At 41.1% G+C, this 15,805-nt stretch overlaps 1 protein-coding gene across 1 annotated transcript in view; it reads right to left on the bottom strand.

Annotated features, from left to right (window-relative positions):
- Positions 1–15,407, bottom strand: part of vipr1b (vasoactive intestinal peptide receptor 1b) — a 46,995-nt gene extending 31,588 nt beyond the window's left edge. Inside the window, exons 1-3 of the mRNA XM_069667147.1 lie at positions 15,354–15,407; positions 7,485–7,575; positions 4,312–4,422 (exon numbers count right to left, since the gene is read on the bottom strand). Of these exons, the coding sequence (XP_069523248.1) occupies positions 4,312–4,422; positions 7,485–7,575; positions 15,354–15,407 (256 nt within the window). The remainder of the gene's footprint in view (positions 1–4,311; positions 4,423–7,484; positions 7,576–15,353) is intronic.
- Positions 15,408–15,805: the final 398 nt, after the last annotated feature.

Below are 15,805 nucleotides of genomic sequence, written 5' to 3'. Positions count from 1 at the left end.
AATACTTAACATGACAGACCATCTTTAGTTGTCCAAACGTCCATACACAATTTAAGCTAATGATATATGACAAAGCAGGAAGTTGTCCTCTGTCACTCTGTTTTGCCTCAGTATGTTTATTCTTGGAGGAGGAATCAGACCACAAATTACTTGAATAACAGGAAAGCAGGTGTTGTGTTGTACATGCTGTTTGAGGCCTTCCAATTACATTAAAATATGTGCGTGTGTCTCACAAACAAGATGCTCTTATTAAAGCCAGATTGCTTTTTATAATTAGATATGCCGACAATAAATACCATTTTAGATACTGTAAGTCTAATAAAAAACACTTTCACAATTCAAATGACTAAAAAATCGACCCTGATAATAAAGCACGCTGCGAGAATGAGACAAAATATTATATATAAGTGAAATTTAAACTGAGACTTTTATTGCAGCCACTTGTTCATCCATCCTTCTGCTCTGATTATGAGTGGGAGTATTTTAAGTCCATTTAGAGCAGACCTACATTTTTCTGACTATTGCCATAAGCTTCGAACTCGTCCTCCTTCACGCTGCCATCGGTGCATGTGGGGTTTAAAAGTGCAATCCTCCATCTTTGAAGTGTCATGTTTTCCCTGTGTCTACCTCTCAGAAGTGCTAATGCCTGTTAAGTAGACACGTTAGCTGCACAAACGGCTCAGTGGGGATACCATATGTTAAATGTTCACTGGCTGAATTGGCTTTTAGACCCACAGAAATGCAAAGGTGTGTAGGAGCAGGATTTGGGATGCGAAACATAGAAGGTTAATACATCAAAATTAAAGCATTGAGACAAAACAAAGCAGAAACACATGGAGTCTACAGTTTCTCCTCACAGCCTTGTTGTCTTCAAAGCAGTGGCCGGAGGCTAAATTACAAATCAATCTGGATTTACCCCCAATTACCCCTTAAAAACGTGGAAAAGAAAGGTTAAACATTTTGCTAATTCACCAGCTTTCAATGAGTTACATGAGAAAATCAATACCACTCTCAGGTTGATTAAATAAGAGGCCTATTAGCTTAAGCTAGCTTAGCCTAGCTAAATTTAGCTTAACATTGAGGCTGATAGGAGGGAAAAACAGCTAGCATTGTGCCGTTAAAGGGTCACAAAATCTGCTTAAGACCTCTAATAACTAACTTTAACCCCAACTACAACAACTTTATTTTTACTTTCACAGAGACTAAAACACTTTAATTTAAAATGCTAACTAGCGAGGAAGGGTTCTTTTTGCTCTGGGCCAGGCTAGCTAGTCTCCCTCTGTTTCAAGTCTTGATGCTAAGCTAACTGGTTGCAGCCTCATAGTTAACAGACATGAGAGTGGTTTCAATCTTCACATCTAACTCATATAACTGTATTTCCCAGAAACGTCTGTTCCTTTAAGACTTTGACGTAAGGCGAAACACATCAGCAAAGTTTAAAGTGACCAAATAAAAAGGTGAGTAGAGCTAATTCATGGTGTGTTTATGTCTTTACAGGGCGTGTTCATCATTTTTACTGCGAGATCAAAGTGAAACTAGTCGTGACGAAGAATCTGGGAAAAACAATAAGAGTTTCTCTTGTGAAGAAGCAATCAAAGAGTAATGAACCGTTTCATTGCGTCTTGAGGTGGGAAAAAGTGCAGCCTTGAAATAACAGTGAGAACAAGCGAATGTCAACACAAGGAGGTGCAGTAAAGAAAAATAATGAAACAAAGGAATAATACATTCATATTTATGTGATAGAGAAATACTCTTACTGTGAAAACTCTGAAATCCATTCAACTGTAAAATTATGAATATTTTCTGTCTTTCACCATGGGGTAAGGTCATGAAACAGCCCCATCAGTCCCGTCTGTCCAATAGTTGTAAATAGCAGGGTATTAGCACGTCTCTCAGTCTGGGGGGAAAGAGGACGATGGAGGGAAATAGCCGGGAGTTGTAGAAAAGACTAAATTGCTCTCCTCCAGCAGAGATCTGAAAAAGACTCTGAGGAGGAAAATAAGGATCTGAGGGAGAGATTCAGCAGCAGCGCAGAAAACATCCAAACAGGTGTCCGTGCTGATCCGCTCCACAGTCTGCCTCGCTTTGATGTGTGTTCAGTTCAATAACCCGATATTCAATTCAAGTCAAGTGTACAGAAGGAAACCTGAATTACCGCCTCAGGGTTGTAGACCTCATGCTGTTTAAAGCCAGCGGAGAGTTTCCCACAGAGTAACGGTAGAAAATATTCAAAAGAACCAATCAGCCTAAAAACAAAACAACTGCATAATTAGGCGGACATGAAACGGGAGAAGTCACACCACAGGCATTTAAAGGAGGGACATAATACGCCGGCTTGTCTTCTTCCCATAATGCATCCTGGTGCCATGTCTTCCCCAGGTGAGCGACCTTCTTCCTTGTCTAGCCATCACAATTGGGCCCTTGTTAAAGTCGCTCACATTCTTACACCTGCCCCATTTTTCCTGCTTCCAACACATCAACTTCGAGGACAAAATGTTCAATGTTGCTGTCCAATCTCGGATCCCATCGGCTACAGCCTGTCGACGACAAAACCTCTGGGGACAGCGGTGAACATGCCGGGCGTGTAGCCGGCGGTTAGCGATAAACGACTTTCAGTCAAGACTTCCTTTTCTGCGTGCTGCACTGTTTACAGAAAAAGAAACAGGATCGATCATTTCTGATGCATTCGAGGAAGTCGGGAAATCTGAACACTAAACGGCTTTCGTGACACAGCGTGACTGCGTTATCCAGAATGGATTGTTAGCTGAACTTGCTGCAGTTGTCTGTTTATAGAGATTAATAAGAAGCTAAATCATCGTCAGATGACCGCTGATGGGAGCCCGGGATGTCATTCCAGCTCCACACGGACTGTTTTTCCTGCACACGGCGCAATATTACTCGGATTACAAGCGTGGTACAAATGGAAACCAGAACACTTGCCGTCCCTAAAATCCACACCCCTGCCAACAGATTCTACATTTCTATGAAGAATCTGTAAATAGAGATCACTTGCTGCCGAACATATCCCACCCACTGACAGGTGCCATTGTAGCAAGATAATCATGTTATTCACTTCACCTGTCAGTGGTCATAATGTTATGATAAATCACTACTATTGTCCAAAACACAAAAATGTCAGCAAAAGTAAAACCTGGTAGTTTGGGGGACGACATGATTTCTTATTGTGCAGGTATGGACAGAAACTTTTACAGGTTCGAGTGCATAAATTGTGCATCACTTGCAACTACTCATCACCTATGAAGGTCAAATACACAAAAAACGCACTGTGCTAAAGATTCAAGCACATCAACGCGCAGTTTGTCCTTGTGTAAAGTATAAATGTGGCTCTGCGGCAAGAACACAAAGAAGGTAGGAAAATGGCTATTTAATCACACTTTTAAATAATTTCATGGCATATTGTCGCCTTCATTTGCAGATTTAGCTGCCTCTGAAGCTTTGCAGTTCTGCAACAAAGAACATTTGCAGACAGCGGAGGAGCTGAATGTGTCGAAGGCAAAGACAAGGACACAAGGTTTTCAGTCAGAATCAGACACGACTGCGAAAAGGAGAACTTTAGGTTTGTGATTTTAATAGCACTCCGAGCAGTGGTCTAAAAAAGGCCAAGAAGAAAACCCTCAAAATGTAGAAACCGACGAGGACGGTGGTCCACAAAAACATGGTGATGTTTCTCTTTCTTATCTGAGGCCAGCGAATCCTCTCTCCTCCCGCTTTCGTCTGAGCGGCCTCCAAAATAAAGGTTAAAGGATGAGCTGGATTCCTTGTTCCTTGGATTCCTGCGTGTTTTCTTAGACCCTGACTGTAAGCTGTGACTCAGCGCTCATGTCAACGCTGCACACGGTTTACAGTAACTTGACTTCACTTTTATCCAGGGTTTAAGGTACCTGGAGGACTCCCAGATCTCTCTCTGAAACAGCAAGTTCACAGGGTCAATGCTGATGGGTAACCTTTTCCCTGAGCATTGTCTTTAAGGTGCTGTTAGCGCACAGAGAAGGAGAGCTGTCTCTCTCTTTTGCTTGTTGAAATAATATGACATTTTACAGACTTGTCTTATAAACAACGATGTAATGATTCTGTTCACCAGGCTCATGAACTAATATCCGCCTCAGGCTTTCTAATAATCTGTCCAATGTCCTCAGGAGGCAACTATAAAACCCGTTTGATGACTCTGAATGTCCATTTGCATGCAGGCCACACATTTCATCTTCAGTATCTACCACATTTATTCCATTGTCTTTAATCAAACATGATAGAAATGATAGATAAATGCTAAATCTTGTGTGTGGTGTTTACCTCGGTGCTGGTCACTGAAGTAGCTGAAGTACGTGGGGCAGGTTATCGTCACCACCTCTCCCACTCGGGCTGAAGGCCAGCAGGCGATGATGTCCCACATGCCCTGGCAGCCTGCCCGCAGGAGACAATGACATTCACATGGCATCACTGACACTGCGACGCTCAGGTAAACACACTGGCAAAATTAAATCATGCGCTCAACGACACCAGCAACACAATCAATGCTGCAGTGGCTGTCACAAGATTAATACAAGTCTAATTCAGTTGCATAAAATAAGGTTTAAATGTTGTTCTTTATGTAAGGCTTACATTTTAATATCTCAATAAAATAATGTGTGTTAATAATCTGTTATCTCTTATTTTGGCTTTTAGATTCTCAATCTAGTTTTTACACAATGACACAAGCATGTAGCTAAAATTTTAAACCCTCACTGCCACTACTTCTTAAGTTGTTCAGTCTTCTCTGACGTACTGAGGCGTGAGCAAAAATGTTATATAATAGAAGCAAATGTGTTGTAGCTCAGTCTGCTGCAGCTCGGACCTCTGATTTTTTGGTTTAAGGGCCTAAATGTACAATCACAAATGTTTAACTCTTTATTGTGTTTATAATGTAAACCGATCTGATAGTGTACTGTAGGTTGACAGCAACGTTTACATACACCTGTGAGAGCTTGAAGCTTAAGAAAAGTGTGACACAACCAAAACAGAAGCAAAGAGACATTACGAAAAAAGAATATCCAGTTACAGTCTTAACAAAAAGGGAGTGGGCCCAGAAGCAGACTTCGAAGATTTAACACAAGCAAAAAGGAAGACAGAAGGAAGAGCAGGGAGTCCGAGGGTGACAGGAGAATCAAAAGTAAGGTGACAAGGTCCATAAAACACGGTAAAACGTGAAAACACTGACACAGAAACAGGGGAAGACTAAACACACTGGGGAGCTGAGGGTAATCAGGCACAGGTGGGACTAACGAGGAGCAGGTGAGAACAATCAGGGCGGGGCTAACGAGCAAACAAGCGGGAAAACAGATAAAGGCAGGAAGTACATCAACAAGAGAGAAGAAAGTAAACACATGACAAAGATTGATTTCATAAGTGAAATAGAAGTTTTAAAAGGTAGAGAGTCTTCTGTGAAATTATCTCAGTTATAACAGAGTAGAGAGCTACTTTAGCGCTGCATACCAGAATGATAGATATTAATGTGTCTGTTCTGTTCATCACTATATTTAACACGTTGCATAACCACAGGCCGTGAACATATGGTTTCTCACAGACGCACGCTGCTAATTCATTTATTAGGGATGTGACCTCTGAGAGCAGCGTTACTACCTTCCTGTGAGGAAGCAGATAGGGCGGTAGAGAAATGAGGGTTATTCAGAGATAAGGAGAAAGTGTTTCAACACATGCAGCTCTAAATGCACGATGCATTATGTAAAAACTGTGCACAAATGGAGATAGTACAGAGTGTTTATTGGTTCTTAAAGTCATAGAAAGGAGGACAAACAAATACTACAGTATGACAGAGAAGAAACCTTTATACTAATCTAAGTCTTATTGATGAAAGTTTCATACTTCAATTCCTTTCAGAGGCCTGGAGCCGAGTGCACAAACTAGGAGTACGCCTGGGTGTAACATTACGTCTGGCCTAGTGCTGAAAGTTACGACCAACTTCAAGTTATTCCCTGTGCACCATTTAGACTTGAGCTCTGTTTGTGTTTCACCTGGGTGTATCTTTTACGCCTAGGATGGGGCAGGCGTAAGTTTAGAAAGTGAGTCTTAAATCAAAGGTAAAACAAACGGTGTTCTTTACAGGATACATAAGGAAAGGGGATCAAGACAAGAGAGAGAGATCAAAAGGTTTTGTTCTGGCAGACAAGCCCCCTGCTTGAATTATTTAAAACTCTCCCCTCAGCTCCGGCATGTGTCGGACAGAAACGTGCCGCTGTCCCCGCCCTGCAGGTGCTGATTGAGCTCAGATTTTATGCCAACGGGTTCTTTCAAAACACCGTAAGGGACATGATAAATGTACATCGACATGCGTATCATTATTTTTTTGCAGCGGTGATCAGTTCCAAGTCGATTACCTTTGTTTGTCTGTTTGTTTCTGTGTTGTTGAGTTTTGCTATGACAACATTTTTATGTTCTGCATACTACTCTCTGAGTTTCCTTATTTTACTATCCGTAAAATAAGTTTTTATTTTCTTTTGGTTTGTGTTATCCATATCTTCGGAAGAGAATAAGAGAGTGGAGACGTGTGTTGCTTGTTCACGTGGATGCGCATTATAAGCCTGGGCGCAGCTACGACAGGTGTCAGTCAGACTTGGTGCACTTGGTGTAAATTGGAATCAACAAGTCGGATGCAAAAGACGAGAGAAAAGACCTATTTTTTTTGCACCCAGCTGGTGCAATCAGCTCCTGAAGTTTGGCATTTTAACCGTTGCCATCTTGTTTTTTTGAGCCAGAAATGAGGATATTTGGTCGACGGGTACATATACATGTTGCTACGTGGGGGGACAGGTTGCTGTGGCTGTACTTTGTTTATCACAGATAACCCAAACATAAAGCATGCCTAGCTTTATATCCTATTTTTACTCTAAATAGGACAATAACTTACAAAATTAAATTAACATCATGCTCTGTTGAAGAAGACTGAAAACTAGCAACTGGGACCATAAACTCATTCGGACAATATTTACTGAGGCTCATTTTCTCATCTGGTTTCATGCAATCAGACTTGTTTTTGCAACCAGTGGATCCTCCCCCTGCTGGCCATTAGAAAGAATGCAGTTTTATGGCACAGTTTCTCCTTGTATGAAACATAAATGCAGCTTTAGAGCTGACCCCTGCCCTGTTTAAGACATTATAGTCAACACTTTGAGCTGGTCTGACCTAAATGATGGGGGAATAACGATCAATGATTTTTTAATGTGTGGATTAATGGCTCTTCTAAGGCTGTGACCATCTTACAACTTTCTTTTTTCCGTTATTGGAAAAGTTTTTTTCGACACTCAGCATTATTCAGGAAAACTTTATTTTGGCCTGCTATAAAATGCATTTGACTCCCTCACTGTATTGCATTACCTCACTATGTATTTACTCATGCTGTTCCCTTTTCCCCTAATAGCCTCCTGCACCCCAAACAGTCAGCATGAGGGTAATATGTTTTGGAGAATGACCTGAAGTGAGGTTCCCGAAGGTGCTGTTCTCACAGCGCTCTCTCTCCAGCTCGATCTCGTTCACCACGTCGCACATCTGCAGCGAGAGCACCTGTGGAGGAGGCAGAGAGCACATTGAGGCGTCAAGAATGCAGTGTGTATCCATCACGGGGCAATTAGGCCCTCAGAGAATACATGAACTGAGAGGCACTCCATTCCGCTGAATATGGACTAGTTAATATTTTAAACAGCATTTCCCTGCACAACTTTTCCTTTTTTTACAATGAACCTCGTCAGCAAACACACAGAAATGTTCTACATCTGAAATCCATAAAGAGCTCCCTCTAGCCTGGCAAATAGACGCTATCATGCAAACAGATTGGGAGGTGGAGAAGGGAGCCGCTGAGTAATCTGCCGCGATTGTTCATTTGTGTCAACAAAAGGCTGAAAAATGTGAGCTGACAGCTGCTGGCGCAGAGCCGGTGGGTCAATGCAAACGCGTAAGACGAGCAGCGCGGAGCTGGAGAAGGTCAGTGGAAATGAGGAGAGAAGGGAGAGAGAGAAGAAGACTCGAGGCTCAAGGAAGTACAGGTTGTGATGAGAGGGACAAAGGGCATCATATATTTACATTTGTGCAACTCTTATGTAGTCTAATTGGGCTGTTTCGTGAGCCTACCTCATTCTGGAGCTGTCAAATATTAAATGATCTTCATCAATCATCCACAACTTCCCTGTTTAGTCTCCCACTTGTTGCAAACGTCAGTCTGCAAAACACGGCACATGACTCACAATCACAATTCCGGTGAAAGTTGGCTATAAAAAGTCTGATTGCTTAAAGTCACAACCGTGTGGGTCCCCCAAACTAATTACAGAAGAAGTGGCTTATCATTGTCCTCCAAAATGACCCATACAAATCGTTCTTTATTGATTTTCAAACCCATCACAGACTATAAAAAATTTTTTGTGCACTTATACAATTCAAGTGGGTCTTTTATTTTAATGATGTGAAACTGTTCATACCTAAAAAGTTTCAGACCACAATATCAGAGCTGCTTAAAGGAGCAATTGGCCCCTGATAAAAGTCACTGTCGGTCAAAGCTGGTGTGTAATCGATAGAAGCAATAATATTTTAAATTGGCGCCATAGCTGTTGAGAAAGTTGTACAAACAGCTCGTGGTTTCGCCCATTCTTCATTCCTACAACACCCAGCGTGCATTGCGCCCCTCCCTCTGAAAGGAACGGCCCAGCAAGCGACACTGAAGTGAAATACTACTGTTTTTGCTGCAGGCAACGGCTCAGAGCGGTACAGAATCCGAAATACATCAAGTATATACCGGTGGATTGTCTGAAAAATCTTCAGGTCTGCAGTCTACATTTCAAACCTGACGATTTTGAACGAGACATGACATCAGAGGCGGGCGTCCTAGATAGCGTCCTCAAAATTGCATTTTTTTTCTACATTCATTAACTCCCCATAATATCATGATAGGACTAAGGTTGAAAATCGTCGAACTGGCTCTTGGTGCAGTGGTTAGCGCTGTCGCCTCACAGTTAGAAGGTTCCTAGTTCAAATCCCGGTTCAGTCGTAGGAGGCCTCTCTCCTCTGTGTGGAGTTTGCATGTTCTCCCCTGTGCATGCCTGGGTTCTCTTTGGGTATTCCGGCTTCCTCCCACAGTCCAAAGACATGTTCGTTATGTTCACTGGTGGCTCTAAATTGTGTGTGAGTGTGTAAAACCACATCAGAGACAAGTTATAATTCCAAGCAGAGTATTTAAGAAGTTCCTAGAACATGTTTAGAGGGGAGCTTTAAATCCGAACGGGGCTTTAAAGATTTGGCTTAAGGTAAAAGTGAAGAATTTCATTTATACGTCTCTGCTGCTCAACTAAAGCTTAACTTAGACTACAGGACTTGAAGAAGAAACTTCCAAGGTGTTTTTCTTGTTCTCTAATCTAAATCATGCACACACTTTAAGATTTGAAAATATCACGTTGCATATTACGAGATAATGTTGTTGATGATGTTTACGACTGGAATTTAAAAGCCTTTTAGGCAATAAACTCAGTATTGAATAAGGTCGCAGGCCAAATTTCTCTTCAAATTGTAGGCAGGTGTTGAGCGGGGTACAAATGGGTCCTGTAGCCTGAGTTCAAGTCTATCAGTTGCATCATAAATGACGTACATAATCGCAACCACACTACATCAAGGCCAAGAGCTTCCTCTCTCTAAACCCCTTATGAAGCATATGAAAAAGTGCAGACCACACTCTACAAACTATGTAATACCTCAGTATTATTTACTGCCACTTTTCCAAAGAGTCTTTCTCACTCTCTCCCCCGGGGATGAGGTCGTCCTGACATTATCAAAATCCAAAGAACTTTGCTCTCAGGAGTTTTTGCCTGCCACCGATTACAGCTGGAAATCCAACATATCCTGAAGTAATAGCAGCGGCAGCAGCACAGGAGATAACACAGCTAACATCTACTGCAGTGCAACATCAGTGAAAGAGGGAGTCTTATGATAGTCAGACCCCTATTCAACCTTCATCTGAATAGCATTAAAGCATAAAATATATTATACAACCTGTATAGCCTGATATATCAGAGAGCTATAACTATGTGCAACCTCAGCACTGTTATTTTAATGCTAGGTAAAGCTAATTTTACACATAAAGACACTTAAAGTTCAAGAAATGTGTAAATGTATTTAATATTTTATGACCTATGTCATAAACTGGCAGCAGGAAGCTCAGCCAAAAAACTCTGCTAACTCACTGTGGGCTAGTTGCTAAGAATCAAATGCTAGGGAACTTTAGCAACTAGCTGGAGAACAAGCGGAGCATGTGTTGGCAGCAAATACAGATTTAAAAGATGAGGAATACATGTTGAATGGAAGATGATGGACTTAAATTTGCCAGGTGGACAGAAACGCGACACTTAATAAACGCTAACATTTGTCCTTGTCTTCTGGATGTGAAAGTACTTGTTTGCTAACATGTTAGCCATATCAACTTCAAAGGGCAATCAAATCTCGTTGTTTTTCAACTTATCTCCTGTGGGCTAGCTGCTAAGAATCAAACGCTAGGGAAGGTTAGCTGGTGAACCTAGCCGAGCATTTGTGGGAAGATATTTCCCTCAGGAGTTGGTGTGGGCAGCAAACAGAGTTAAAAGATGAGGAATACATGATGAATGGAAGATGATGGACTTAGCCTACATTAGCCAGGTGGAGAGAAACAGGACATCAAATAAACGCTAACATTTGTCCTTGTCTTCTGTATGTGAAAATGTAAGCATTATCAATTTCAAAGGGCAATAAAATATTGTTGTTTTTCAGCTTTATTTCCTGTGGGCTAGCTGCTAAGAATCAAACGCTAGGTTAGCAACTAGCTGGTGAACCTAGCAGAGCATTTGTAAGCTAATGGGACATTTCCCTCAGGCTACAGAGTTAAAAGATGAGGAATACACGATGAATGGAAGATGATGGACTTACATCTGCCAGGTGGTGCCAGAAACACAACACCAAATAAATGCTCAAATTTGTCTTGTGAAAATAAGCACTTGTTTGCTAACATGTTAGCATTATCAACTTCAAAGGGCAATAAAAAAAATGTTGTTGTTTTTCAGCTTTATCGCCTGCCCCCTAGTGCCCTAAAAAGCCTAGTGCCGTGATGCCTCTTTCACATAAGACACATAATCAGTAGAAAAAGTGCAACAGGTGTCAATAGTGACATTAAGGGCTGAATTCCATTTAGCTGCTTCAGTTTAAGAGTCTTGCTGTTGTGCAGAATGAGTCACCTCACTGTTGCGGTTAAAGAACGACTAGCCAGATTTTTCGGTTAAATTTGATAGAAGGTGGTGTGTTGTTTTCATTCGGCTTTCGGGAAGTGCACACCAGTGGCAACAAATCTGAAGTTAACCATTAATGCTGCATAAACATTAGAAAAACCCTAAGAAAGTCCCTCATCGGGGGGGAAAGAGACATGATACTGGAATGTGGACTTGTACTTTAGGCTGCTGGGATCAAGCTCTCCTCATTGCATGAAGGTAGTTTATTGGTTCACATATTAGCCAGTATATTGTGAATAGAGCCAGAATACACAAAGAGGGAGACACATGATAACAACAGCTCAGAGTATGTGATTTATGGGAGGGGTTGAATTTCGGCTACATTTCCTAATTTATAAAGATACAAAAGACAAGTGGAAAGTTCCTGACAGTGATTTATGCTCGAGCTTAAATTGTTCAAGACAAGTATTAATTGTCTACCAGTAAGAGAAGATAAAAAAAACATACTTAAAGTTTCTTCACTTTGGACCAGCCATGGGAGATTGCTGTATTGGGCAATTAATTAAAATGTCAATCTATGCTAAGTGAACTTCTGCAAAGCCTTCAGGACACACATATACACGCCGTCTACATGAGAAAAACATCACATAAATTCCTGCCAGCTTTGATGGTTTGTTAGCGCAAAGCTCATCACGAGGGCTGAGGGCAGTTGCTTCAAGTTTTAGCGATTGTTGTCATTTCAAATGTCTGCCGGCCTTGTCTCGTTTGAGTATAAGATAATGGATTAGATAACAACCAAGAGAGCTGAGAGGAAAATGAAAGGAGGAGCGTGTCACACAGAGTAATGTTTTAATCCCTGTCCTTTACTTCACTGGAGAGCATCGTCTACTTCATTCATATGCCTCTCAAGCCATCAGCAGCTCACGTTGTTTCACTTGGGGTTTTATCTTAAGTGGAATTGTAAATTAGAGTTAGTTCAGAATATCAATACCGTTCTCGAGTCTGTGCATCAACTATGAAGCTAGATCCGGCAGCCAATTAGCTTTACTTAGCATAAAGGCTGGAAGCAGGGGAAACGGCTTGGCTCTGTACAAAGTTCAAAGACATACACGGGCCTACCAGCAGCGATAAAGCTCACTAATTGCCATGTAATAGCTGCTGTGTTGTGGTGGAATTATTTCTCTCTGGGCTCTTGGATTTTAAATAGTATGTGGCACTGTGCTGTATCATCCCTGTTTTTAGGTTTGGTTTTACTTATTTAACTGTTCAGTTAACTTTTCCTGTTCACTCATTCATGTTCATATGTTTTCTCTAACGTTGTTTTGCTTTTGGATAGTGTCTTGCTTGCTTCCCATGGGCTTCATTAAAACCGTAAGCCTTTTGACTTTTGTTTTTTGTGAGAATAAATTCTTCTCAGTCTGTTTCTGGATCATACGTCTTTGTGTTAAAGCTATGTGATAGAGCGTACATGCCAATACAGGACTCAGCGGACTTTGATGAACTAATTTCAAACCTGATTTTCACACAAGATGTTTGGAGAAAACGTTGGACTTTGTTGTCAGTATGATGTTGGGCTTTGATGTCAATCCAACGTTGGGCTTCGACGCCAGACCGACATTGGGCTTTGACATCAGTTTGATGTGGGGTTTTGTTGATTTCCAACGTACGTGGTTGACATCAATCCAAGTTGGGCTTAGATGTAAAACGGGTTTTGAATTGTGGTTGGAAAACTTACGATCTGTCTGATGTTGGTGGTTGACGTCTATCTAACGTTGTGTTTTGACGTCAATATGAAGTTGGATTTTGACGTCTGTCTGACGTTGGGTTCTGACATCTGACGATGGGTTCTGAAATCTTTCTGATGTTGGGTTCTGACATCTGTCTGCCGTTGGGTTTTGAAGTCTTTCCAACATTAGACATTTAAGTCTGTCTCACATTGGTGGTTGTCAATGGACTTTGATGTCAGTCAAAAGTTGGGCTTTGATGTCATTCCAACGTTGGAGGTTGAAGTCATGTCATTGTGGGTTTTGACGTCTGTCCAACATTGGAGGTTGATATAAATCTAATGTTGGGTTTTGACGTCAGTCAAATGTTGGAGGTTGAAGTCGTGTCATTGTGAGCTTTAACCTCAACCTGACTTTCATTTCCAACCACAATTCAACACCTGCCCATTGTTGGGGGTTGATGTCACGTCAACATTGGGTTTTATGTCAACCTTAATTTTTATGTACATGGTAAATGCACAAGATATAATGCATTAATGGATTAATAGACTTGTAAATATGTTTATATTATAATTTGGAGTGATCCAGGGTAGCTTTTTAACGTCTTGTAGTTTTCATCTGGCTACTGTAAGCCTATCAGAAACTTAAACATGCAGCAGTAGCTCTTATTTAATGTTCATTGATATGAGAAAGATATTGATCTTCTCATTAAACTCTTTGCAAATGGCGGATTTTGAAAAAATCAATGAGATTCAAGGTATTTATGGTCTTTTGGTTCCCGTTAAGTGGTTTGTTAGGAGAGAGGCCAAAAGGAAAGTCATTGTAGCCCACCCTCCGTAATCCTTAGCATCGCCTCTTCTCCCATCTGCATTGTGTTACACCAGTAACATCCAGCCACTAACATCCACTTTTTAACCGCTTAAAGGATTTTCAATGTTTCCCTCAACACCACTTTTCCTCTCCAGACATATTGATGAAACATGTCAGCGAATGTTATTGTGAAGCAGCTGCCTACGACTGTGGAAAGGACACCAAAGAAGCTCACCAGGAGCACACCCGCAAACCATCAAATGTTTTCCACACTGGTGTCTATAAGAGCCACTAAAGTATGTCACAAATGATTAATCTGTTTGACCCTTTAAAGCCTCAGGGTGGGCCACACATTAGCGATGTCAGTGAGGAGTGAGGAGAGAAGAATTTTCACCAAGTCTCTTCACGGACTGGAAATGAGCTTTCACGGACAAGATGCTTATGATGAAATAGCTAACGTCCATCCAAATACATTAAATATCAAAATCCTGAATCTTAAGCTTATATTCAAACTGCTTTTTAATTTACTGTCACATATTTCTTAAATTGTACCCAAAATGAGTCGTTCTTCTCAAACTCCCAACGCTACACAGAGCAGAACAACAGTTTTACTTATCATGTTGCCCGGTGGATTTATTTCAAGGCTAATTCTGATTAGCCTATACACACACAAAAAAATCTAATTTAATTCCCAAGCTTCATCACACATAGCTGCAGGAAAGTGTATTTATCTTGTATCCTCATGTGTACCCTTCAGTTGTCAAAATGTCTTGCAGCAAAGCACTGAGGCACTGAAAGGTTAGGCACCTTATTACCCTGCGGCGATGCACAAAGGCTTCTCTCCAATTAACTAAACCCAGAGAGACGACATATATAAATTGGAAAATCATTAGTTTAGTCCACTTAAATTACTGCAGATGTGTCCTCATGGAAGGAAGTATCTAATATAGTCGTAGCATGCCCTGTTGTTTATGAGATGTCATACTACTTCCATTAAATAGATATGTAGCATTGCCTTCAGTAATTAAAGGCTACTTTCCCCCCTATTGAATAGGCTTCTGAAGAAGCAATTATCAGATTCAATAATTAAAACTGAGGCTTTTAAATTCACATTAAAGGAAAAAATCCTGAACTCAGTTACAGATCACATTTCAATGACCGTGAACTCAATCTTAAGGCTGTTCAAATTTTGGTCATTAAATTAAGTCTGAACGCTCTTATTCGACTACCTCTGTCACTCCTTTTATGTTGCCACGGTAGCTCAGACTGTTATAGATCAAACTTCACCTTCACCTGAACTGACTCAGAACAACAGGCTGAAATATGTCTCTGTATTCTTTTAAATACAGATGTCTTAGCAGGAGATATGACCAAGAACTTTAGCCAGCTACATACAGGAAAGGAAATTCACTGTTTCTGACATAACTTAAATTGTTTTATACATTATGTTATTAAAATGTCTATCACACACCAGCTAATAGCGTCTAAGGGGCTACTATAGTCAGTAACTGCAAAATTAGACAGTTTTCCTTTCAAAATAAGACGCAACATGACGCAAAAGTAGGCTACTTACTTTTGGCAGATATCCGTAGAAAAGCAGTAGAAATAACATCAGTGAAGTATCCATTCTGTCTTTAGTTTTTTTATCCAACATTCATCGGTATTACTCCTGTCAAAATCTGTCAAGATGTGTGTGAACAACGCGAGGCTGTATCGTGTGCGTTCAGAGGCGCTAACACGCCGCTGTCCTTGTATGTAAACGTAATTTGTGGGAGTCACGGATGACTGTGCTGCCGCCCCATTGGACTGCAGCGCTTTTCTCTGAGCGCTCCTTCAGCAGGAGAGCTGCATCTGTTTCACTGTACACCCCCTCCCCACCTCCTCCTCCTCCTCTCATTCACAACTCCAGCCCGCGAGTCCCAGGAGGCAGTTTGTTTGCCAGGCTACTGGAGATGGACTAATGTTGATTAAAGAGGATACTGTAAGTAAAAGGACTTTATGTAACCTCGTGACTCCTCTTATTTT

Source organism: Semicossyphus pulcher, unplaced genomic scaffold (assembly GCF_022749685.1).
Source record: "Semicossyphus pulcher isolate SPU_LCO1_2020_fin unplaced genomic scaffold, fSemPul1.0.p SCAF_18, whole genome shotgun sequence".
Classification (NCBI taxonomy): domain Eukaryota; kingdom Metazoa; phylum Chordata; class Actinopteri; order Labriformes; family Labridae; genus Semicossyphus; species Semicossyphus pulcher.
Note: the sequence above shows the minus strand (reverse complement) of the source record. Positions and strands in the feature narration are given on the sequence as shown.